The 23,620-nt window shown below is 41.5% G+C and overlaps 3 protein-coding genes across 6 annotated transcripts in view; 2 read left to right on the top strand and 1 right to left on the bottom strand.

Moving 5' to 3' along the window:
* rock1 (Rho-associated, coiled-coil containing protein kinase 1) overlaps positions 1-6,927 on the top strand; it is a 48,150-nt gene extending 41,223 nt beyond the window's left edge. The window contains exons 28-34 of one of the 4 annotated variants that reach the window (XM_078934242.1): positions 2,231-2,301; positions 2,380-2,468; positions 3,732-3,810; positions 3,899-4,160; positions 4,348-4,555; positions 5,155-5,223; positions 5,546-6,927. In XM_078934242.1, coding sequence (XP_078790368.1) covers positions 2,231-2,301; positions 2,380-2,468; positions 3,732-3,810; positions 3,899-4,160; positions 4,348-4,555; positions 5,155-5,206 — 761 coding nt within the window. In that variant the 3' untranslated portion in view covers positions 5,207-5,223; positions 5,546-6,927. Of the gene's footprint in view, positions 1-1,425; positions 1,767-2,230; positions 2,302-2,379; positions 2,469-3,731; positions 3,811-3,898; positions 4,161-4,347; positions 4,556-5,154; positions 5,350-5,545 lie in introns of those variants that run through there. The other 3 variants (XM_011487016.4, XM_011487013.4, XM_078934243.1) reach the window with 3 other exon arrangements.
* Positions 6,928-10,676: 3,749 nt separating this feature from the next.
* usp14 (ubiquitin specific peptidase 14 (tRNA-guanine transglycosylase)) lies at positions 10,677-18,141 on the top strand. Its single transcript, XM_004079416.4, has 16 exons — positions 10,677-10,927; positions 11,887-12,032; positions 12,238-12,270; positions 12,354-12,458; positions 13,035-13,138; positions 13,206-13,264; positions 13,352-13,482; positions 13,590-13,670; positions 13,743-13,825; positions 13,921-14,035; positions 14,807-14,872; positions 14,971-15,063; positions 15,346-15,474; positions 16,408-16,468; positions 17,243-17,350; positions 17,429-18,141. Exons 1-16 carry the CDS (start codon positions 10,912-10,914, stop codon positions 17,572-17,574), a joined length of 1,476 nt encoding a protein of 491 aa, XP_004079464.1. The 5' UTR covers positions 10,677-10,911; the 3' UTR covers positions 17,575-18,141.
* Positions 18,142-18,232: 91 nt separating this feature from the next.
* On the bottom strand, positions 18,233-22,857 carry thoc1 (THO complex 1). The gene is made up of 21 exons (XM_004079415.5): positions 22,749-22,857; positions 22,468-22,541; positions 22,334-22,394; positions 22,188-22,257; positions 21,799-21,917; positions 21,670-21,718; positions 21,496-21,591; positions 21,308-21,390; positions 21,157-21,230; positions 20,945-21,053; positions 20,750-20,884; positions 20,435-20,535; positions 20,278-20,344; positions 20,091-20,141; positions 19,942-20,012; positions 19,722-19,817; positions 19,530-19,595; positions 19,361-19,444; positions 19,110-19,257; positions 18,942-19,026; positions 18,233-18,616 (listed from the first exon to the last, which is right to left on the bottom strand). The coding sequence occupies exons 1-21, from the start codon at positions 22,794-22,796 to the stop codon at positions 18,339-18,341; spliced, it is 1,965 nt and encodes a 654-aa protein (XP_004079463.1). The 5' UTR covers positions 22,797-22,857; the 3' UTR covers positions 18,233-18,338.
* Positions 22,858-23,620: the final 763 nt, after the last annotated feature.

Below are 23,620 nucleotides of genomic sequence, written 5' to 3'. Positions count from 1 at the left end.
TTTTGTTTCTAGTGTTTTTCAAAACATTTTTTTGTGTTTTTTTTTTGGAATTATTAATGATTCAGTTTTTGTTTTTTAATATTTAAAAAAAATGTTTTTTAACGAATCTTTTTATTTGTTTTTTATTAACTTTTCCCTGTGTTTTTTTTAAATCTTTTTTCCCACTGTTTTAAAAAAAGGGAAATAGTTTTTTTAAGTTTTTATCAAAAAGAATTTCCTTCCAATGATTTTTCAAAACATTTTTTTGTGTTTTTTTTTTTGGAATTATTAATGATTCAGTTTTTGTTTTTTAATATTTAAAAAAAATGTTTTTTAACGAATCTTTTTATTTGTTTTTTATTAACTTTTCCCTGTGTTTTTTTAAAATCTTTTTTCCCACTGTTTTAAAAAAAGGGAAATAGTTTTTTTTTAAGTTTTTATCAAAAAGAATTTCCTTCCAATGATTTTTAAAAATATCTTTCTGTGATTTTTTTTTTTTTTTTAAATACTGATTATCAGATTCCCCCCCCCCCCCAAATTATTGACTTTTAATATTTGTTTTTTCTGTCATTTAATTTGTTTTCCCTGTGTTTTTAAGTTTTGTTTCTTTGTTGAGTGTTTTTTTTTGGGTCAAAAAAAGATTGTTTTAAAAAACAATTCAGGTGTTTGTCAAAAAATAATATTTTATCAACAGGTTTTTGAGTATTCTTCAAAAATATTTTGTAAAGTACATTTTTCCATTCTTTTTTTCTGGTGTTTTTCTTTTTTTTTACGTGATTATTTCTGTGATAATTTAGAACTACAAACACATGAAAACTGTAAGATGATGGGCAAAGAGAAACTGAACAAAAGACACTGAACGTGTCCAGGATGAACGGTGCAGAGATGCAAAAAACAAACTTAAACAATGATGACAACCAGACTTATGAGTTCAATAGGACCAAGCTGCAGACGGGGGCAGCCAACAAAAAGCTCATTGGCAGTTACTGTAAACTACATCACAAACATGTACTGCTGCTAATTCTCAATCCTAATACTCTCTCTACCACAGGAAATTACATTTGTCTCAGTGATGTGCCCCCTCACTCCCAAGTTTGTATTTTCTTTTGTTGTTGCTTTTTATTCATAAAAGAAAATATATATTTTTTTAAACTATTTTTCAATTTTTTAGGGTTTTGCTCTATTTTTTTTTTTAAGAACTCCAAAGTTTGTAGTCTCTGCATCACTACAAACAAATTATGACCATTTTTTAATTAACCAGCTTGTAGTTTTCATTTGTCTGAAGTTCATAAATGATCAAAAAAAAAGCTTCTTCTTTTTTTTTTTGGACTCGTTTTCCACCTGGAGAGAGTTCTAGTGAGAGGAGCCACTGCAATGCTTTTATTGTGAAAAGCCGTGCCGGGTTTCACTGTGGTTAAACGACTGTCTCATTTCCTTCACATCCAGTCGGTTCTCCTTGCTCTTCCTCTCTCTGTAACTTCCATTCCTTTCTCTCTGTGAGTAACCAGGCTCCCCGTCTGCCTGCGCTTGCTGCAGCTCTTGTGTGTTTCTTCTCGTTTGTCCTCAAGTGTTTCTTTTGCTCGAGGTTTTCCCGCTGGTCCGATCTTCCGAACACTTTTGAAAGAAGCCTGTCAGAGTGGGGGAGTGAATTCAATTGGACACATCATTAACGCCTCTCACTAACACAGACGTAATACTCGATAGGGTCACTCCAAACAATCATTTCACTTTTGGCACCTTTCAAACGTGTCTTTCGTGGACTCCTTGGTTCTTCTGGCACCTCCTAACACTGTAGCTGTCTGTTGGCATGGTCCAGCCCTCTGGGACACAAAGACTTCTCTCACACAGACTGGAGGAATCCAGTTCCCCTTCAGCTGCATGCCCCTGACGTGTAACACCAGTTATAATTGACCTTTTGTCTGCCTGTTGCTTTCTGTGATACATTTAAGAAACCTTCTTGGTGGATGGCTTTAAAGCTCTCAAATCCTCACTGAAACAGAGTTTAACACCCCCAACATGCCCTGCAAAGTCGCTCCCGTCCAACGTTCTCCTCCTGCATGACATCTTTGCGGTTAACCTCCTATTTGCTCCAGTTTGAGTACCCTAAACTCTTGGTTGTTTTTTTTCAGTAGCTAGTAGAATAACCTTGAACTTTTTTTTCCTCCCCAGTTGAGTTTGGATTTCTCTGCTGCATGGTCCTCCAGCAGTATCTTCACAGACAGTAACGCGTGTGATCTGTGCTGCTTTGCAGAGTCCAGGTTGGAGGGTTGGCTGTCTATTCCTAACCGCGCTAACATCAAGCGATACGGATGGAAGAAGCAGGTAACGCGGACGTTTGTTCCCCCGCTTGAACCAGCGCTCCCCGTGGCCGCTCCTTATGTTGCTTTCCCATATTTTCAGTACGTGGTCGTGAGCAGCAAAAAGATTCTGTTCTACAACGATGAGCAGGATAAGGAGCAGTCCAACCCCTCCATGGTGCTCGACATCGAGTAAGTACTTTTGGATGCTGCTGTGGAACGATATGTAGGTGGAGACCACCGTTCACACGTCGATTTACCATTCTTGACAAATATGTGGTTGCTAAATGGACCATATTTCTACCAGATGTATGAAAATCAAAACAACGAGTACTTAATCAGCATCATTTATACGTTTTATTCAGAACTGGAGATCAGAATCAGCTTAACATAACGGATAAAAACACAAAGATTCAGAAAGGAAGAAATTACATTCTAAATTTTTTCTGCCAACTTCCTGGTTAACTTCAGCCGTAAACAAAACTTAAAGATTTCTGTTATTTAAGATCGTTTAACAACAAATGCTGAGGATGTCCTGCTGGCTACAGTTCCAGAAGATCAATGACAAGAAGATAGTAAATGTAGACACACAAACACTAGAAAACCCTCACAGTCCTTTCATCTACAGTGTTCCCAACAGAAAAAAAACGTTTTACAAACGGACTTTTTTCATCTTTGGTGGATAAACCAAAAGGCTCCCAAAGCTTAAGCTGAACAATTTACTGACGCGTTCCGGTACGACTTCGCCGCCATGCTAGCAGACGGTCACGTGACATCACGTCACCGATCACCAAATTTTCAAAATATTCGTAATTTCATTTTTTTTTATTCCATTATATTTAAAAAAAAATCGATTTTTCAAAACTAATATTAACAAATCTAATTTCCTTCTCTTTTTCATTTAGGACAAACATTTTGATAGCTTTATTTTGACAATGGGAACCTTCACCAACACTTTACTTTGAAGACTAATCTCCTTCTGGTGACGGTAACACATTCGGTTAGTTTATGTGCTTAAAATCCAACATTATTCAACACTTTAGAGCCATTATTACATTGGCTGCAATGTCAAGATCGAACATCTGCAGAGGTTAAAAATATTCAGACTCGATTTATCGGTAACAGATGGCAAATATCTGAGTATTCGGATACTCGTCACAGCCCTACAGTCTCTTCATATCCCAGGTTATGTCTGAATTCCAGCGCTATTTAGCGCCATAAGTAGGTCACTCGCCAATCTTTCGGGGTGTTCCAAAGTCCAGTGAACCTGGAAATTTCCCAGAAGTCTCTGCAAAATGCTAGTTGATTTATAAAAATGTCTCATAGTTTTTTGGTTTTTACTTCAGGAAATCAGTGACGTCATATTAAGCAGTTAAAAAAAGTGTGAAAAGTAGTTGGCGTGTGTCCAAATCACTGCAATTATTTTCACGTCTGGTTCTTTTTCGTCTTATCCAGCAAACTGTTTCACGTGAGACCGGTCACACAGGGAGACGTTTATCGGGCCGAAACCGAAGAAATCCCCAGGATATTCCAGGTAAACCTGCTCCAGCACACCTTCCCTGCTTTGCTCTGATTGGCTGTCACTCAGCGCCGGTCTGCGACTCCGCTTCCTGTCCGTGCAGATTCTTTATGCCAACGAGGGGGAGTGCAGGAAGGAGTCTGAAGTGGAGACGGCTCCTCAGGGGGATAAGACCAACTGTCTGCCCCACAAGGGCCACGAGTTCATCCCCACCCTCTACCACTTCCCCTCCAGCTGCGAGGCGTGTTCGAAGCCTTTGTGGAACGTCTTCAAGCCGCCACCGGCCCTGGAGTGTCGGCGCTGCCATGTGAAGTGCCACAAAGACCACCTTGACAAAAAGGAGGACGTCATTGCTCCTTGCAAAGGTAAAGCCCGGTCCCCTCGTTTTGACCTTCATTTGACCTCCGACCGGATTCCTGTGTTCCCACCATAGCACCAAAAGTAGCCCGAAAACTCCTCTGCAGTGTTTTTTGACTTTCCTGTCCAGATGAAACTCCTTCACACTCGTTGAACCGCATTACAGATCTTTAACATTTGTCATTTTTTCTGCAGTAAATTACGATGTTACCTCAGCCCGAGACATGCTTCTGCTGGCCCTGACCCAGGAGGAGCAGAAGAAGTGGATCGGCCATCTGGGAAAGAAGATCCCCAAGACCCCGCCGGCTTCGTTTTCTAGAACCTCGCCTCGTTCTCTGTCCACCCGCTCTATACCCAACCAGTCCTTCCGCAAGAACCCTAAAAGCAACACGGGAAAGCTGAGGTAAACGGGAGGTTTGGGACCTCCACACGTTTCTCCGTACAGTGAAAGACTAGATGAACTCTGTCTGCGCTCTTTCAGCCGTTAAGTGAAGATGTTTTGCTGCAGGCAGTCCATTGAATCCTGTCAGAGGGTTGAGCTGCGCTCACACCAAACGCCATTTCTGCGGCGAGGGCGTCCAACGTTTCATTGTTATTGGGATGCATTCAGAGGTCCTGCAGTGCGTTTTCAGGCATGGCGCTCTAGCAGACCGTTTGCGATGTTTCCAGAGTTAAAAAAATCCCAACTTTGCCAAAGAATTTGCGTCGCGTCAACCAATCAGGATCTGATTCAGCGGGTTTAGTCCAAAACAAACATTGGGAAGAATCTCTTCCTGAACTTTATGGTATTTCTCTTATTTCTATGACTAAAGTAATAATTTCATTTCTTCCTGTTTGGACTCATGCGGGACAGCAAGTCATCGAAGTGGCTCACAGACGTAGCGCTGAAAGCGACCGTCATTCAGATGCAGATCTTACGCGCGAATGGCGTCCGGTGTGAGCGCAGCATCAAACTGGGGTGGAGTCCGTCATGTGACCTGCTGTTTGTCTCCTGTGTTCTAGCCGAGCGCAGTCCACCCTCCAAGCAGCAGACACGACATCCAGCACTTGCTGACAGGAGCTTCTTCCAAAGTGTTGGCCTTGTTTTTTAAAGCTGTCTCTTTATTGATCGTGTGGCCGGGTTCTTCTAACACCCTTCCTGGTTGGTCGGTGGACTCCTGGGTTCTGTGCAGGGACACTTGGGGACGATTCACTGACACGTTCTTGGGTTATTTAAACTACCTTCAAAGGTTGCTCTTCGGCTTTCACTGTTGTTCAGATGAAGAGCTTTTACTTCCTAAAATGGGGGCATTCGTTTAGTTACACTTTCCACAAACGGACTTCTCCGTTGTAGACTCACGGCGGCCAAGTGCTTCTCTTTCACTGGACACCCTGTCTCTGTTCTGTCTTTCAGCTAACCATCTGAAGCGTTGGGATCTTTTTCTGGACCCTGAACTTTCTCCTCTTCCTCAACACAAAAATGGGACGCCTGTACTACAGAAAGAATTTATTGAAAGGGCAAAAAAAAAAAACAAACAGATCTCTAATAGACTTGAGGCGTCACGAACATGAAAAGGTCGATTTCCTCCAATCCTCTGAACTTGCAACTCTCGGTTTCTACCAGAAGATGGCGACACTTGCATGAAGATGGACAGCAGATTTGCTGAGCTCCAGCAGGCATTCTGTGCTTCCACGTATTAAAGAAACTGAAGTGTAAAAAATACAAATAAAATAAAAAAGGGGGGGGGGTTCCTGGACTTTTGCAAGCATTTATTTTAAGGTACTTTTTTTTTTTCTTCATCCAGGGACTGTAGATCTGAAGGTTTGGTCTCAGGGGAGGAAAGTGAATCTCTGTTCTGTCATTTCATCACCTCAGCTAAATGCAAAGTGTTTCCACCTATAAAGTGACTGATGCCTTTATCTAATGTTCATGGCCTTTTTCTTCTGTATTCTTATCACTCTGCAAAGGTGACCAGGCTCTGGATATCACAGTGGGACTTTAGTATTAGACGTTTCGAGTGTTGAGCGACAAGCATGCAAGATCATCATTTAAATCTATGCATTATTTTTATTGTAATTTTGTTGCTCCAAGCCATACGTACTGTTTCATTGCAATGGCATATAAGGAGTCAGAAACCTTCATAGTTTTTTTTTTGGTACATTGCTTCTGTAATATTTTTTCTTGTATTCATTGTTTTTTTTTTGTAATGTGTTGCCTTACATTTATTCATAGATAAATGGCTCAAAAGGAAAACATTAAGTTAACAAATGTAAAACTGCACTGTTTGACTTGACTGTAAATTATTTGTAGAAGACTAAACCGGTGTAGCATACGGCCCACCCAGTGCCTTAACGTTTGGATTTTTAATTTTACTGCCATATCTGTTTTTGTTCATTTGTTTCAGCAAAATCTTTACTCTTCCATCACAGATTTTTGGTTTTATTCAAACTTTTTTTTTTTTTTTGAAAATTAAAAAAAAAAGAAAAAAATCCCCTCATGAGAACTTTTATAACAGACTTTATTGAATTAAACTTCAAGAGTATCTAAGGTGAGACCAACAGTTTGGAGAGAATATGACGTTTTCATTCCTCGTCCGGTTATTGCAAAGCCCCAGTGTGTATATACGGAGACGTACAGATTATTGGAATACCTCTACAGTCCTTTGGAGTTTTTTTCTTTTCAGGAAAAAAAAAAGCACTGGAAAAATGATCTACTCCTGTCTTGGATAATTTGCATGGATAAATTGCATTGGATTCCGCACTGATGGATATGTCAATAAACATATCTTTATTGTGGTTTGTATACTACTTTCCCTAGAAACAAAGTTTGCAGCTTTTGGGATTATTCTATAAATATGCATAAGGCATCTACATTCTTCCTGAATCCTATAAGTAAACTAAAACAGACTTTATATTTAATTAGATATTAGATATTCAGGGCTAAAAACGTTGCATAAGGGTATCTAGTCTGCATATTTTTTGGCTTTTGCACCATTAAAGTCGGCGTATTCAAAACATCTGCAGCTTTAAGATCAACTCAAGGTATCAATATTCAAAGATTTTTATGGTCATTGTATTTCTACAGTGAAATTCTGTTGGCACTCAGTCAAAGAGAAGTAAACGATAAAAACCAAATACAAGAATATAAAAATCAGAAAATATGTTAAGTTTTAAATAAAAATGTCATAATGATAAACAGCTTTATTGCACGTTCAGTGGCGTGTTGTACTGAGGGATGTCTGAGATGAATGAGATTTAAGTCAGTGGGAGACTACAGCTCTGGGGAAGAAGCTGCGTCTCCGTCTATTTGTATTTGTTTTTAAAAACCTCTTGCCTGACTGCAGCGGCACAAACGGGGAATGTCCAGGGTGGCTGCTGACCATGCTGATGGCCCGTGCTCTTCTCTGTAGACGCACTTTGTAGACCGCGTCCAGGTTTGGGAGCTCGGCTCCCACAATCCTCTGCACTGTCTTCACTACCCGGGACAGGCCTCTCCTCCGCTGTACCTCACTGTACAGCCCTGGCAGAGGATGCTCTCCACGGTGCTCCTGTGGAACTGTCTGAGAAGTCCCAGAGCCAGGAAGAACATCCTCTGATGGGCCCTCTTCACCAGTTTGGAGGTGTTCAGTGTCCATGTCAGGTTCTTGGAGATGTACATGCCAAGAAACCTGACAGAGTTGGTCTGTTCCACCTCCTCACCTCTGATGTGGAGTGGGGGTCGTTTTGTTCTCCTGAAATCTATAATGACCACCTTGGTTTTGTGGGATTGAGGACCAGATCTTTGGCTGAACACCACTCCTCCAAGTGTTGGATCTCCTGTCTGTACCAGGTGTCGTTATTGTCAGTAATGAGGCCACCACTGTAGTGTCATCCGCAAATTTCACTATGGTGTTGGAAGAGTGGATGGGAGCACAGTCCTAAGTGAAGAGTGTGAAGAGGGCTGGACTGAGCACACAGCCCTGTGGTGTGCCTGCGCTCAGGATTATGGTGTCAGATGTCAGGCTCCCCATCCTGACATTCTGAGGCCTGATGGTCAGGAGGTCCATAATCCATGAACAGAGCGTGGATGAGAGGCCGAGATTGGAGAGTTTGTGGACCAGTTTGTGGGGGATCACAGTGTTGAATACGCTGCTGAAGTCCACAAAGAGCGTCCTGACGTACAGTAGGTGTTTGGCTGTCAGGGCTGTGTGAAGTGTGGTGGAAATGGCGTCCTCTGCAGATCTATTTGCCCGGTAAGCAAACTGATGTTTGTCAAGGTTTGCGGGGATGTTATCTTTGATATTTCATTAACACCGGGGTGAGGGCATCTGGACGGTAGTCGTTGAGTGTTGTGACAGCAGGACTGTGGACAGATGTAAGGAGAGGTTGAAAATGTTACTGAACACGCCAGCCGGCTGGTCAGCGCAGGACTTCAATAGACAGCCTGTCACCCCATCCGGTCCAGCTGCTTTTGCGGTGTTGATCCTTTTCAGGGTGGATCTCACCTGGTGCTGCTCAAGCGTGAGTGTTGGCTCCCACTCTGGCTGCATCCTGCTAGCAGGCTGGGTCTTCCCTGCTGCTTGTGAAAGCAAAGAAAGAAGAGGTTCAGTGTGTCTGGGAGATGTTTGTCCTGACTGTCCTGTGTGGTGTAGTCAGAGTCCTGATTCCTCTCCAGATGCTGCCAGAGTCATGGTTCCTAAAGTATCCCTCTATCCGTTGTCTGTAGTTGTTTTTGGCTTCCTTAATTCCTTTTGTCAGATTCCTCCGGGTTGCCCTGTATTCCGGCTGGTTTCCTGTCCTGTAGGCGGTGTTCCTGGCCTTCAGCCGTGCCCGAACTGTTCCATTAAACCAGGGCTTCTGATTGGGCAATGTTCTGACGGTCATTTTGGGTACCGTTTCCACTGCACAGAACTTGATGTGATCCAGTACAGCAGCCGTGTAGTCCTCCAGGTCACATCCCTCAGCAAACACATCCCAGTCCGTGACTTCAAAACAGATGCGGTGGCCTCCTCACTCCACACCTGTACAGTGTTTATGGTGGGTCTGCTTCTGCACGCCACTGGTCTGCAGAATGGGGTCAGTAGCAAAGAGATGTGGTCTGATAGACCTATAGGTGGGGGGCTGCTGCAGCTTTGTAGGCGCCCTTGATGTTTTGTGTAAATCTGGTCCAGAATATTGCCGTCTCTTGTGGGGAAGTCTAAATATTTGTGGAGCTTTGGCAGTGCTGTTTTAAGATCTACATTATTAAAGTCTCCTGCCTCAATCATTACTCCCTCTGGATGGGCATATGTGTAAATAGAAATAAAAAAACCTTCGTCAGATTTCTGGCTTTAATCCACGTTTTCACTTCATTGTTCCCTGATTTTAAACTGAAATCTTTCCCTAGAACCATAAAAGAATGAATAAACCAGCTAAAGCTATATTAGAAAAGAAATCACCAATTCAGGAAAAATGATAAACTAATGAATCTTGAGACGGATTAAAATTTAAATTTGCTGGAAAAGTGAAAAACATTAGCTAATGACTGTGTAAGGTGCTGCAAATACCTTTTTCTGGGTTTTGATATTTTTAGAATTCACCTGACGACAGTCACATCTCTTCTTTTTTTGCGTTTTGTGATGCATCAGCTTTTCCAGTGGACTCCATCCAGATCAGTCGACCATGGAAGGATCTTTACTGGAGGAGATGCCAGCAAGAGTCGACAAAAACAACTGTTTAGCTGTTATCATTGGTTGATTCGTTTAACCCACACATGCACACACTCAAAAAACCCAAGTTGGGTTATTTTTAACCCAACTCCGGGGGTTAAAAGGGCACTATTTGATGGGTTATTTTAACCCACAAATTAAAAAATTTCAAAAAGTCAAATTAACCAACCTCTGAGTTATTTTTTTACCCCCAAGTCTTGGGTTAAATGTATACATTTCTGTTTTTGCTCCTATTATATGATACGAGCAAAAACAGACATGGTCCACCATGAAGGAATCATCATTCTGCCTTTATTACAAAGTACAGATAATAAGAGTGTGTCATTTTAAAGGTACAAAACAAAACTTTCAAAATACCTTTTGAAATTATGTACAGAAGATCTAATATGTTGTACTTTATCAACAATTAATCTATGCAATAACACTGAATTTGCTGTTTCCCAAATAAAGTTTCAAAAACTATTGTCTCCAGTTTGAGAAATCCTCACAGTTGGATATAGATAGTTTATTTTATTTTAGTAATCATTTTTTGTTTCTGGCTACTTTTGTAATGTCACTACTTAAAAAACAACAACAAAAAATCTCATCTGCCACCAAGAACATGTCCCTCTCCAACAAGATTTGGGTGGTCAGATGTGTCAGCTGATCTGATTTAATTATGAAGTTATATTTCTGCTTCTTTTGTTTGTCTGTTCCTGATTCACAACGGTTTTAATAAAGAAATACTCAAAAATTCTATTATAGTGGGTCTAAACATTTTTTTGCAATTAGTTGGTCATTTTTTGTCCGCAAGACAAATTTTCAACATTCAGAACCAAAGGAGAAGGATTTGGTTGCGAACACACTACTGAATATGATTCAGCCAGATGCATTCTGGGAGATTTGGATGCACTGTCTGTGGTGCAGCAGGTCGACTAGTCGATCCGGAGCTCATTGATGACTCTCCAGCGTGTTGTTGCAGCGTCATCCTGTTTGAATGAAGTTCAGACCCACAACGAGCCACCAACTCTTGATTTGCTCCCTGGTGAACTGAAACAGGAAAGAAAAAAACCCCAAAGAAACTCAGGACCAAGGAAGTGAAAGCTTAACAACCATGCCGGTGTTCACGGGTATGAAACAAACTTAACGTTACACGTTACCTGCCTCTAAAGAAAAGCTAAAACCTTACACGTGCGCGTTAGTGCGCCAGCGAATATTACATAGCCTAGCTTTTTTTTTTTTTTTTTTTTTTTTTTAGCATGATTTGCAGTTAGCATGCTAACACTAGTCGAAGCCTGCTACTTCTTTAATGTCTTAATCAATCGGGAATATTTGTTCCTGGAAACATTGTTATGTCACAGATATATTCACCAAGTTTAAAGACACCTTTAAAGAGTGTTTATTTATAGTTTTGTTTTATCTTGTGCCTGGCACGAGCGAGTCAGCAGCTACTGTTGCTAGCTGTTTGGCTAGTTTGGTTAGCTTGACATTTAAGTTTGTCAGCATTGCGTTGAAATGATCATCGCTGGTTTTCCCATAGCTTAGATTTTTATCTGTACATTTTGTTCAAAATGTCAGTCAGCACCTGCGGTTGTTTGTTCGACCGTTACGGATTCACGTTTATTTACTAATATTTAGCAAAGAAAGCTAAACAAAGCTGAGCTGTTTCGCTCATATGTTTGGGCTGATCATCATGTGGTTTCTTTCCTGACATTCGTGTTCCTACATGTTATTTTTTTGTCAACAAGCTAATTCTAATCAATCATTTCTATTAATGATCAATTGACTTATGTTATAGCCATTATATATGATTTATAGTTTGAGCTATAGCCTCTTGTTTTTCGTCTTTCATCACTTTTGTTTACTCGTTTTGAAGAACTTTTATAGAAGTTGTTTTCAAACCAACCATGTCCTCTGCTTTATATACATAAAAAAAGGTAACTTCTACACTTTGAAGGTGTTAAAAATTTCTTCTGCTGGCTGTCAAACCTCTTCAGGGTTGCTGCAGAAATGCTGTGTCATACTTTGCTGCAATGTGATACGGCCTGGAGTTACAAGGCTTAATGTGGAGAGGCGCTTTCTCTTTCAGTAAACGTTAAATGGGGCAAAGAGAAGTTCGATGCAGTGGAGCTGAACACAGAGGAGCCACCCATGGTTTTCAAGGCTCAGCTTTTCGCTCTGACAGGAGTTCAACCAGACCGGCAGAAGGTCATGGTGAAAGGAGGCACTCTAAAGGTAAGAAGGCTTTCAGTTGTTTTTTTTAACGTGCAGCATCATACTTAAAAAACCGCTGGGAACGCTTGTTAAACAGATGAATGGCGTAAAAACGTAGTCCATATGACCCTTAAAACACCTTTCTGCGTATTTCAAACAATGTTGACTCAATAATGAAAGTTTGCGACTTTGAATTCAAGTATTTCTTTTCTTGATCTCTTTCCAGGATGATGAGTGGGGTAACATTAAGCTGAAAAATGTGAGTATGAGCAGTTGTAGACCGCTGCACTTGGTAAAATTCGGACCCGTTTGTGTTGATTTTCGTTTGCGTTGTGTTTGTAGGGAATGACTCTGCTGATGATGGGGTCGGCAGAAGCTCTGCCGGAGGAACCGGCTGTCCGGCCCATGTTTGTGGAGGACATGACTGAGGAGCAGCTGGCCTCAGCGGTGAGGACGCGTCACTATTCCAGCTTTCTATGGAGAAAGTATAAAAGTTGCAAGATTTAAGTCATAAATGTATGAGGCAAAAGTCTATTTACTAAGAAAAATATAAACAACAACAAAATAAGAACCAACATCGTGTTTCTTAGAGCGCATCGTCCTTCATTCAGCATAGGTTACACTAACAAGGAAACGCTAACCCTTTTAGTGGCCTTATTCTAAGTATGAGATCATTGAAAAGACTTTTCAGGGAACTGGGCCTCTTCAGAAAGAGATTCTTGACCCACAAGGCAGCAGAGATGCATCATGGCACATGCATTCCCATGATAAACTTATGGCTTCATCATAAAAGGATGGACTTAGTCTGCTTTTAATCTAAAGGCCTACACAACCAACTAGCCTATAGTTTTGGAAAAAGCATGGCTTTTTCTTTGTAAAATTCTGACCACATTTGTTCTTGTAATTACATGTTATTGGTTTTTTTTTGCTTTATAGTGCCCCTGATATTCTGTGGTAATTATTGTCTCTGTGACTATAGAAAAGCTCAGACGTGTAAAGTGCTAAATGTGCCTTTCTGTTCAGATGGAGCTGCCGTGTGGGCTGACAAACCTGGGCAACACCTGCTACATGAACGCCACCGTGCAATGTCTGCGCTCTGTTCCAGAGCTCAAAACTGCCCTGAGAAGGTACGTCCTTCTCCTTCAAATGCTGCACATGTCGGTCTGCTTGGTCTCATCCGTCTCTGCGTTTCAGGTATTCGGGTGCTCTGCGATCTTCAGGAGCAAACGCGCCGTCGCAGTACATCACAGCAGGTGGGAGGGGCCTTCAGTCAGCTCACGTCACTGCACCAAATGTTTGTGTGTGTAAAACACCGTTTTCTTTTATTCTCTCATTAAAAGCGCTTCGTGATTTATATGAAACTATGGACAAGACTTCGTCCAGCCTCCCCCCCATTATTCTGCTGCAGTTCCTTCACATGGCCTTTCCACAGTTTGCTGAGAAGGGAGACCAGGGGCAGTATCTTCAGCAGGTGACCAACTCTGTCTTTTTGTAATTACTTTGATTTTACTCGAACACAAAGCCTCTTTACAGCTCCTTAAACGTCATCTGTTGCTCTCGTTCCCACGTTTCTTTTAGGACGCCAACGAGTGCTGGCTGCAGATGATGAGAGTCCTTCAACAGAAACTGGAACCGCTTGAACCAGAAGCTGCCATGGAGGTTGGCTTTTGTTTTGAAGTGAAGGAATTCTATACTTGAGGTGACTCTCAATGATCTTTGGTTGCTCTCTAGACTGAGTCTGAGACCGGAGCTGCTGCTGCCTCGTCAAAGAAGAACTTTATTGACCAGTATTTTGGAGTAGAATACGAAACTAGGTATCCTGTCTGTTCTGGGTGCTTTGAGGGGCTTTGGGTTCTCTCCATTGTTTTGATTTTTTTTCTTTTTTTTTTCCCTTAACCCTTTTGTTTAGTATGAAATGCACAGAGTCTGAGGAGGAAGAACCAATCAAGGGCAAGGAGAGTCAGCTGCAGCTCAGCTGCTTCATCAACCAAGAGGTCAAATACCTTGCAACGGGATTAAGGCTGGTATGTATCAGGGACATTTTTCAGTTTTTATTTATTTATTTTTTGCTCAAACGTGTTGGAACTCCTGAAATCACTTCCCCTTCACTCAAACATGTTGCTCACATGTGTTTTTGTTCTATTTCAAATGGGTGAGCCATAAGCCATAAGGTTATCTAGATATCAGAACAGGAAGTTAGTGGGTCAGCTGAAAGTGGGTGACGGTTGATCATAGAGTTTAACTGCTTTAGAAAATCATTATGACCTTTGGGGGGGGGTGTCATAAAAAGTCTAAAGCGGCCGCCCCGCCCGTCAGAAGCGCTGCTCCCTTAACCCCCCTAAGGACAAAAAAAAAACACTTTCCACCCAGGAAAGGAACAAAAACAAACGGGTACCCGAAGAAAAAAACGGAACCAAAATCCTCTACTGCAATGATGCCAGTAGTGCTGCTTTTAGATGAAACAATGAGCCTGAACGTCTCCAGGAGCTAAAGTTGTTCAACGTTTGCAGTGAACTGGTCCACACCTTCTGTTTGTGTTCCCTGGGGAGGTTAGCCACATCTGCAGACAGCTGTTAGGGCTGACAGAGGTTGAAGAAACCAGTGAAGAAGGCTGGTCCTGCTTTACGTTTTCCTCTGTAGCTGATAGTTTGAAGAAGACGAAAATCGTCTTTATAACACAGTAACTCAGCAACAGACCATCTTCTGGTAGAAATCCTCTCTGAAGAAGCTGAGAAAAAGTCTCACTGCAGCTTCAAACTCCCCCTTAACAAATATCTTTGGTTTCTGCTCACCAGAGGCTGCAGGAGGAGATCACAAAAATGTCTCCATCGTTGGACAGAAACGCCCTGTACATAAAATCTGTGAGTAAACCTGAACGCGACTTCTTTTCCTTCTTATTTCTACTCGCGTCTGTTTAAAGGTTTAACCCTCTGGAGGTTTTATATTTTTCTCTAAACAGTCAAAACTTAGTCGCCTTCCTGCCTACTTGACTGTTCAGATGGTCCGATTTTTCTACAAGGAGAAGGAGTCTGTGAATGCTAAAGTTCTAAAGGTTTGTGTTTGATCTTGCTTATTATAATGATTTATAAATATGATTCATATTTATATGAATCATATAAATATGATTCATATAAATATGAAATTCATATAAATTTATTATATTTATTTATAAACGTGGTGTTTATAAATATGATTCATAAACACCACGTTTAGGCCGGCACAAGAATACAGAATATTCAAGATGTTTGACCACGATGACTTTTTAATGGAAACGCTGCAGCCAATCAGAATCATGTATTTACCCAGACTGTGGTATAAACAAATGTGTTTAAAGGACGTCAAGTTCCCACTCATGCTGGACGTTTATGAGCTGTGCACCACGGAGCTCCAGGAGAAGATGCTGCCCATCAGGTCAAAGTTCAAAGAGGTTGAAGACAAGAAGCTGGAGAAGCAGCAGCAGAAGGTAACAGCTTTGACCGAAACACCCGCCCCCTTCCTCTCTACAAAAGCTGTCCAGCCCACGTTTGATGACAATGATGCCGAAAACCAAAAAACCTGTGTCATTCTCAGGGACATAGTTTCTGCAGAGCGCCGCTTCATCAGAAATTCCCCTCTGAGCTGTGCCCCCCAGTTCCCATCACCCATTTCTAATACACGCTCTCCCTAACATAACCTATGCCACAGAAATGGCGAGCACTATCGCAGCCATCCAGCCGTATAGTTTTGAGCCAGATGCCGGATTTTCCTCGTCCGAATCCAGATTCTTTTCCTCCCTCCTTCTACATGTAGCCGTCCAACCGTAGAGGGATGACGTTACTACCACTTGATGACATCATCAATAGTCGCCGGTCATCTACGTAGCTGCCAGCGCTCACGTTGGTTTTATGCTAAAACAAAAGGTCAATACTTGGATTTAAATGTCATCTACTGTGCTTCAAAAGAAAACCCATGTGAAGAAATGCGTTTCTCCTCACCCAGCCATCAGTCGCTTTAAAAAAGTCCTGACACCGCTACGCCAAATTCCCCTACAATTGGAGCAGTTAAGGGGCGGGGAATGAATTCAGATTAAGCTTTGGATGCATCACGTTGTCAACAAAGTGATGCATCACACCAGAGCAGAGCAGGAAGCTTGTGGCCCGCCCACATTTTCTACATCACAAATACGCTCTTTTACAAACGGCACTTGTTTCATCTGCTCCCGATTCACAACCATTTGAAGAAAGAAACGCTTAGAAATGCAATTTTAAACTTAATTTTCTTCATACGTGTCCTTCATCATCAGAAAATGCTACAAGAACATGTTAAAACACTGTTTTATTGGAGGGGGTGTCTGTTTTCTGCATCCTGCAGCTTTAAGTTTATAAAACCGTAACCAGTCGCGTGTCTTTCTTTTTAGGTATTGAAGAAACCAGATGCATCAAAAGAGACGAAATACGATCCTTTCTCATTCCCAGATGGTAAGTTAGAAAGGAAGACAGCTGGAGTTAGTAGGACTGGCATGGGGTTAGTTTTCACAATCTATGCTGTAAAATGTCTCATTTCAAGGTATTTTCATTTAAAATCTTGTCATTCTGGCGTAGTAAAAGATCAAATTACAACTGAAAAAGTGGCTTTATGAAGTTTTCCTAACAAAACAGACTCCTGACTTTTACACCAACAAGGTTTTTTCCCCCCAACTTCAAACCGTTAGAGAAAAAAAAAACTACAGTCCTTCAACACATAAAAACAGTAGCAACACTTTTCTGAGCAATCCAAAAAAATAAACCACAAACTTATTAATACTGATATATATATGTTTACACGCTTTATTCCACAGTTTACTGTCCGATACGATGACGACGAACGCCTCGCTGGGCTTTAGAAAACCTAAAATAATAGATAATAGCTGAGACGCTGTGGGCGTGTTGGCGTTAGTTCTGTTTGTGCTATTTAGTGGGGTCCAGATGACCCCACTGAGTGGGGTCATCTGGACCCTACATGACAGTGCTCTGAACCTTTTTTCTTCAATGATTTGTGATCTTCACTGGTGTCCATGGATTACATGAAATCTTTCCACCTTTATCCACCTTTGTCACGGTAGGGAGAACACATCAATATAAGGGTGGGGTCATTTTGACCCCACAAGATAGCACAAAGGTTAAGAACTACAAAGTCGCACACTGACAACGTGGTACACAGACCGCGAGCGACATTGATGTATGACGACCCCTTTTTTTTTTTTTTTAATGTAGATATCGGCTCCAACAACAGCGGCTACTACGACCTGCAGGCCGTGTTGACGCATCAGGGCCGCTCCAGCTCGTCGGGTCACTACGTGGCGTGGGTCAAGAGGAAAGACGGTAACCAGTTTTGCCCTTCAGCGCTTGGCGTTCTGCCGCTTTCAGCAACGCTCAGGAAATGTTTCCCTTCCTTAACAGATGAGTGGGTGAAGTTCGACGACGACAAGGTGAGCGTGGTCGCTCCCGAGGACATCCTGCGGCTGTCAGGGGGCGGAGACTGGCATATAGCCTACGTTCTACTGTACGGGCCTCGCCGGCTGGAAATACTGGAGGAGGAGCAGTAGATTTCTATGACCATTGTTCACACATACAAATTGCCATTTCAAAGCACTGTCTGCATACATGTGCAATAAATTTGTGTCTTTGAAGATTTGATGACCTTAATTCTTTTATTTTGGATGCTTGTAAAAAGGAAAAAACCTTCAACTGTATCATTGGGCTTTGGGAAAGATGTGAGCGGCAATCACTGGACTGGATCCTTAAGGTTTTAAATGTCGCTTTGCAGTTTCAGTACATGTTTTATACACGTTGTATATTTTAAGCCTTTCATAAGGTGGTCATATGAGAGCAAAATATTTCTCTTTAGTCATTTAATCAACTTGTATAAAAATCCTTGCTTGGAGCGCTTTCTGGCAGATTTATAACCGAAAAGCGTTTGTGTACTAAATCCTGTTCTCCTGCAGGACCTCTGGGTTCTTCAGAGAACTTCTTGTGGTTCTTAAAAGTTTTGATAAATGCGGTTCTGTCTGCCAAATTGTCATTCATGCTTTTTTTTTCTCCAATGGGGGGGGTTGAAGCAGGTTGCCCTTGTGGTGAACTGAGTGCATTTGAATAAAAGCTTCAGACTAAAACCCAAATTGTTTTTAGTGAATTTTTAGAATTTTTGCTGGTTTTCAGGTTCAGAGGTTTTTTGAGAACGTTTAACAAAATAAAAACCAAAACTTTTTTTTTTTAATAAGGAAATCATTTATTGGGATCTCTATAGTGAAAAAGATGAACCTAGACTACATAGAAAAGTTTATGTATGAAAAACAGACTCATTGATATTTTAGGCCTCACTGAGGATGTCTGCAATTTGGGAGAAGCCTGCGGCGTTCAGAGCCGTGACCAGGCTCTCCACTGTAGCTTGGGTTCCCTCTCGGTCCTGCCAGGCCACCAGCAGCAGCTTAGCCTGCATTTCCACGTCTTCGCTGTCCGTTTCGATTTCTCTCAGCTCTGCTGCCTTCATCTCCAAATGCGAGGCCAGCATCTTCCACCGAGCTCCCAGTTTGGCGGCGATGTCGTCCATCTGCTGGTTCGTCACCGCTTTGCTCTGGATGCTCGGACCTGGAAAACAAAAAGGTTGAAATGGAAACTAGAAGGAGCTGCACTGCCAGAAGAAAATGCAGAGTTAAATACTACATTGCTGAATGAAAATGAAACTTAAAGGGTAATAATTGGCAAAAGGACTCAAAGTTGACCACAAATAAAGTGAAAACCGCACAATAAGAATAAAGATGTTTTTGTGAAAAATGCCGGCGACCGGGTATCAAACCACCGAGCTTCTGCATGGCAGAAAGAAGCAAAGGTTTTCAAGGATTCCCCTGATTGCTAGAAAGTCCAAATGCAGGGAATAGCTTCTTCATTAGAATAGAAACATTAGCAAACTTACTGTCATTGCTCTCTTTGAGGAGGTTGTCTCCATTGTCGTCGTCGTCTTCTTCTCCCGTCTTGATTTCTTCAGAGGGGATGTCCTTCTACGTCAGAAAAGCAGAAATCTGAGATGAGCTTCTCATCCTGAGGAGCGAGTCACACATTTGAAGGAATAACGTTCCCTCACCGGCAGTTCTTTGGCTAATTTGCTAACCATGCTGTCCAGGTAGTCTGCCAGACTCTTGAACTTCTGATTGGTCGGCTGAAAAAAGTGTGGACTTCTTCTGGAGAGGAGCCTCAGAGCTCGCCAGCCGTAGTTTGGGTTACGCACCACCCTGGAATGTTTTGGGGAAACAGAAGGTTAGAATAAAGGATTCAGAAACACGTGTGGGTTAGTTTTTGTAGCTAATCTTCAGAAATCCCTAAAAGATAACTGACTTGTACTCGTCCTCCACCATGTTGACCGGGTCGGCCTGTTCGATCGCTTCGGCAAAGAACTCATCCAGTGACGGCATAAACTCTCTGGGGAACAAAAAGAACAAGACATTAAAAATTGGTTTCAAAGAAGCCACAAAAACGAGAAACTGGCGTCATGAGAAAAGCTGACCTGCTGTCTGATTTACACGCCTCCATATTGTCCGAGTTCAGGTTCCACAATCGGGTCAACTCGTCGCTGAAAGAAGAGGAGTGGGCTGTGATGAGAAAAAAAGACACTTCCACACACGATTAAAGAGCTGCTTTTCAGTCTCCAAAGATGTGCAGAGCTAAAACTGCTGTCAGGTGGATCAGTCAGACTTACTTTCCCATGAAGATCTTGCGGTCTGGCCCTTTTCCAAGGAAGTCCTCTGGAGCTTGTCTTTTCCTGGTCGGTCTCTTTGGTTTGTCGTCGACTGTTCTGTAGCGGAAGGAGAAGCCGTCGGGACAGCTCGTCATTTGGCCAAGCGAGCGTCGACTTTCATACAACGGAAACGCCTAACGGAGCGTTAAAGAGTGGAATCTGGTGTATTTTCCAGCTCTACCTTTCTTTGACAAAACTTGGACATCCTTCATTTTTCCAGCTATTCCAGTTCTCCTCTGTGTCGAGGATGTGCTGTTGAAACACAAATATAAGTTAGAATAATGTACAGAGACCCAAAACCTTGACCGGTTGGATATGATGTGGACTCACTTCCACCATGCTGGCAAACTTGTCTCCATCAGGAGGGATTTCTTTCAGCAGCTACAAAACCAAAGAAAAGGCTTCCATCATCCCCTTTTCTTTGACTTTTCAAGACCTCAACAGTTTACATTCAAAACTATAAATTATAAAGTTCATAAATATAAAAAGATTTCCCCATTTTTCCTCCTCAACTGACCTGATAAACCAGTTTAGTCGTCTCTTCGATCCAGGTGGTCTGGTCGTCATTAAGGACACAGCTGGAGCTGCAGGATAAAGATGAAAAAGGATTCTATTTCCCCAACATGACGATGCAGATTTTTCAACGTCGAGTTACATTTGTGCTCAGGTTGAACCTTTTGAATTTGACCTGGCCCTTCAGGTACTGGAAGAGGATGAGGTACTGCAGCAGGATGTGGCGTCTGAAATTACTGTCGCTGAGCTGCAAGTCCATCAGCTGAAAGAAGGAGGAGAGGAACAACAGTCAGCAGTCAGATCCAGATCACAATTTACTCATGAAAAGTGCTTCTCCTGCATTATGCGGCTTAAAAACATAGACAAGCCCACCCTTTCCCCCCTCTGGTAACAGACCCATGACCCCACAAACATCTAATACTTTTAAAAATGACTTCTAACAGAAACGTATGCTGATAAAAGACAAAGTTTCCCACCTTCTCACTGGTGAGGAATTTGGCAAAGTAAACATGTTCTCCATCAGATCCTCTCAGCTCATCCAGCTTCCTCTTGGAGGCCTGCATGTCGTCCAGCTTGTAGCTCTTGAACACAGCTAGAGTCTCATCTGAGAACTGACCAGGAGGTTAGCTATGGTTCGCCACATGCATACGTCTGAAGTTCAGGAACTTTACCTTCAGGAACGTCATCCACAGAAACTTGTCATAGCACTGCACAGGATTCCTGAAGTAGTCCTGCAGCGTCCAAAACTTTCGGTACAAGTTGTAATCAATGGGAATGGAGCTGAAATCGACATTTTGATGAACAGCTTTTCAATCCGAGGAGCATTTGGTGTCAAGAGCAAATCAGAAGTTTGTACGAGGATCGGTAACATTTTACTACAAACCTCTGAGCAGGAGCATCCTCCTCCCCCATTTCTCCTTCTTCCACCTCCATGCCTTCTTCCTTTTCATTTGTGCTCTGGAAAAACATGAAAAAAAAACCGTCATCAGTCAACCCAAACTGTTGGAATCAATCCTCAGGTATAGAAAATCCACCTTTTGGCCAAGAGTGCTTTCTAGTTCATTTTTGTTGAAGACTGTTACATTTTCCAAATTAAACTGGCTCTGCAGGTTAAGACCTAGATGGGAAAAAAAACAAACAAACAAAAAATTCCAATCTAAGATGTCATCTTTGATGTCAACACCCAACAACTGAACAACAAACCCCCTGCTGGGGTCCTCACCTGACTTTTCTGACAGAGGGAAGAGGCGCGCAAGAAACAGCTGGATTCGCCCGCAGAATACCGTGTTCTGAGATTTGGAGAGTCTCCTCAAAAGATCTAAAGGGTCCGAAAAGTTCGTCACTCACTGCTCAAATTTGAAATGATGAATAACATTAGACATGGAGGAGATTTTACCGTTACACATCCTCAATAAATAGTTTTTTCCTGCACTGTAGAAGGAGTTCTGGAAAAAAGGAAAAATACTATTTAATATTACATGACAGATAGACCAATATTTCACATTTGGGGGGGTAAGTTATTTACAGATTTCCAAGTGGAGACGTTCTCTTCGACAAAAGAGAATATTTTGTCGCACAGATCGAGTGGAAGGCAGTCTAGTACGTCTCCCAGCAGGACGAAGGGCGTTGTAGCGGAGCAGATTCCTGCAAAAACAAGAAAACACCGAAGAAAAAAGGTTGAAGACGAGACTTTACACTGTTTTGATTTTAAGACTAACTTCTTTTGAAATAGAGTACCGTAAACGTCCCGGAAACACAACAGTTCCGAAACAAGAGTGGCTAAAATGGACTATTTCTGCTATATAAACATGAACAAGATATTAAAGTCAAAATAATAACAGCTAAAAAAAAAAGGGCCTGTTCATTTGTATTTAAATAAAAGACACGGTTCAACTTTCTGCATTAGCATCACACCTTCTGTGACCGCATCGATGCTCAAGTAGATGAGAGACAGGTAGTCATCACAGCTGGCCTTCTGCTCAACCTACAGAAGAAACGATCAGCCTTTAAGCTTTGCGTACAAATGCAGAACATTGGATAATTTTAAAGAAACAGCTTACAATCTGATCTCCAAGAACGCCCCTCAAAGCCTGATCAAGAGTTGTTTTCTTTTCCGTTTCACTGAAACACACGTCAATGATTCGTTATAGGTAAAAATTACAATTGATAACAAGTCGAAGTGATGTAGACTTACTTCCCAGGGATCTGGTTAAACGATGTGACCAAAGGTTTGCAGGTTTTACCCGTTAGGGCGTGTCTGGCAGCAACCTGAGGACGAAAATGTGAGAATAATACGAAAGAAAACGTCTCTCTTTTCAATACGTTAGCATTATGCTAACAGCTAATGTAGAAAAACAAAACAGAAAATTAATTTAAAAAAACTACTTAAGTTATCACCGTTCTGATCACATCCACCGTATATATATTTATGTGTTTGCATGCCTAATGATTAAAACTCATCCTGCAAACTCTCACCGTAAATTTGTCTTTAACATCGACAAAATTAAACAAGGACGGAGACATCTTTACTGCTGCAACAGGAAGTGCACCTAGAAGTACTTCCGGTCTTTCTGACCGCTCCCTCCCGTTATTTTTTTAAAAATTATTTTACAAAAATTACAAAATAAAATGTAGACATAAATACAATATATAATGCAAACGGAAAAAACATTTATTAAATATTTACATACATAATTGATGACAACTTTAGACGGTTTCCTAAAATTAATACTTAGGGCGACGTAAATACCACATTTGTACAGGTTTGCCAATCTCCACATTTGTAATTTTTCACTTTCTTTAATTCATGTGTTTAAAAAAAAATCATATTTGAAAAAAAACGTCATTGTGAACTTTTTAAAGCTTTTTTTTTTGCTTACAGATAATGATCAATTTTAAATTGTATTTTTAATACATAAAGTTCAGAATAAATGTTAAAAATGTAGTTCGCATTTGTTTCTATCTTTTGAGGAATACATCTTTGTTAGTTTTCTAACAAGGGATTTAGAAATTACACTGATGTGTTTTTTTGCCCTAAAACCACCAAATTGTGCTGCTGTTTGAAACATGTTTTTGAATAAAACTTTATCATACCGTCTTAACACGTGCTATAAAGTTGCGACAATGAGCCAAAGATCCGCGTGTGTTCGATAATTCTCATAATTTGACCTCAGAGTGAGATTGGGGGAAGCTGCCTCACTTCCACATTTGACCTCACGGGGGCAGTGTTGCACACTGTTCTTTCAACTACTGAACCCTTCATCCAGTTTGAAACAAAGCTACGTTTCATCTGCTGGTGACCGGTGTCACTGAATAATGGTGGGATAAATCAAATATTTTAGAAATTT

The sequence above is a fragment of the Oryzias latipes genome, chromosome 17 (genome assembly GCF_053564925.1).
Source record: "Oryzias latipes strain Hd-rR chromosome 17, Olatipes_Hd-rR_3.1".
NCBI classification, from domain to species: Eukaryota; Metazoa; Chordata; class Actinopteri; order Beloniformes; family Adrianichthyidae; genus Oryzias; species Oryzias latipes.
The sequence above is the reverse complement of the archived record's forward strand: the minus strand, read 5'-3'. Positions and strand labels throughout refer to the sequence as shown.

What these genes read in the sequence shown, in the direction of transcription:
- usp14 (XM_004079416.4), top strand. An exon ending in AACCAGAAGCTGCCATGGAG is followed by an intron (nt 13,671 to 13,742) that starts GTTGGCTTTTGT and finishes GTTGCTCTCTAG; the next exon opens with ACTGAGTCTGAGACCGGAGC. An exon ending in GTGGGTCAAGAGGAAAGACG is followed by an intron (nt 17,351 to 17,428) that starts GTAACCAGTTTT and finishes CTTCCTTAACAG; the next exon opens with ATGAGTGGGTGAAGTTCGAC.
- thoc1 (XM_004079415.5), bottom strand. Translation starts at nt 22,796, where the DNA reads ATGTCTCCGTCCTTGTTTAATTTTGTCGATGTTAAAGACAAATTTACG. An exon ending in TGTGGATGACGTTCCTGAAG is followed by an intron (nt 20,885 to 20,944) that starts GTAAAGTTCCTG and finishes CCTCCTGGTCAG; the next exon opens with TTCTCAGATGAGACTCTAGC. An exon ending in AGTTTGCCAGCATGGTGGAA is followed by an intron (nt 20,013 to 20,090) that starts GTGAGTCCACAT and finishes GTGTTTCAACAG; the next exon opens with CACATCCTCGACACAGAGGA.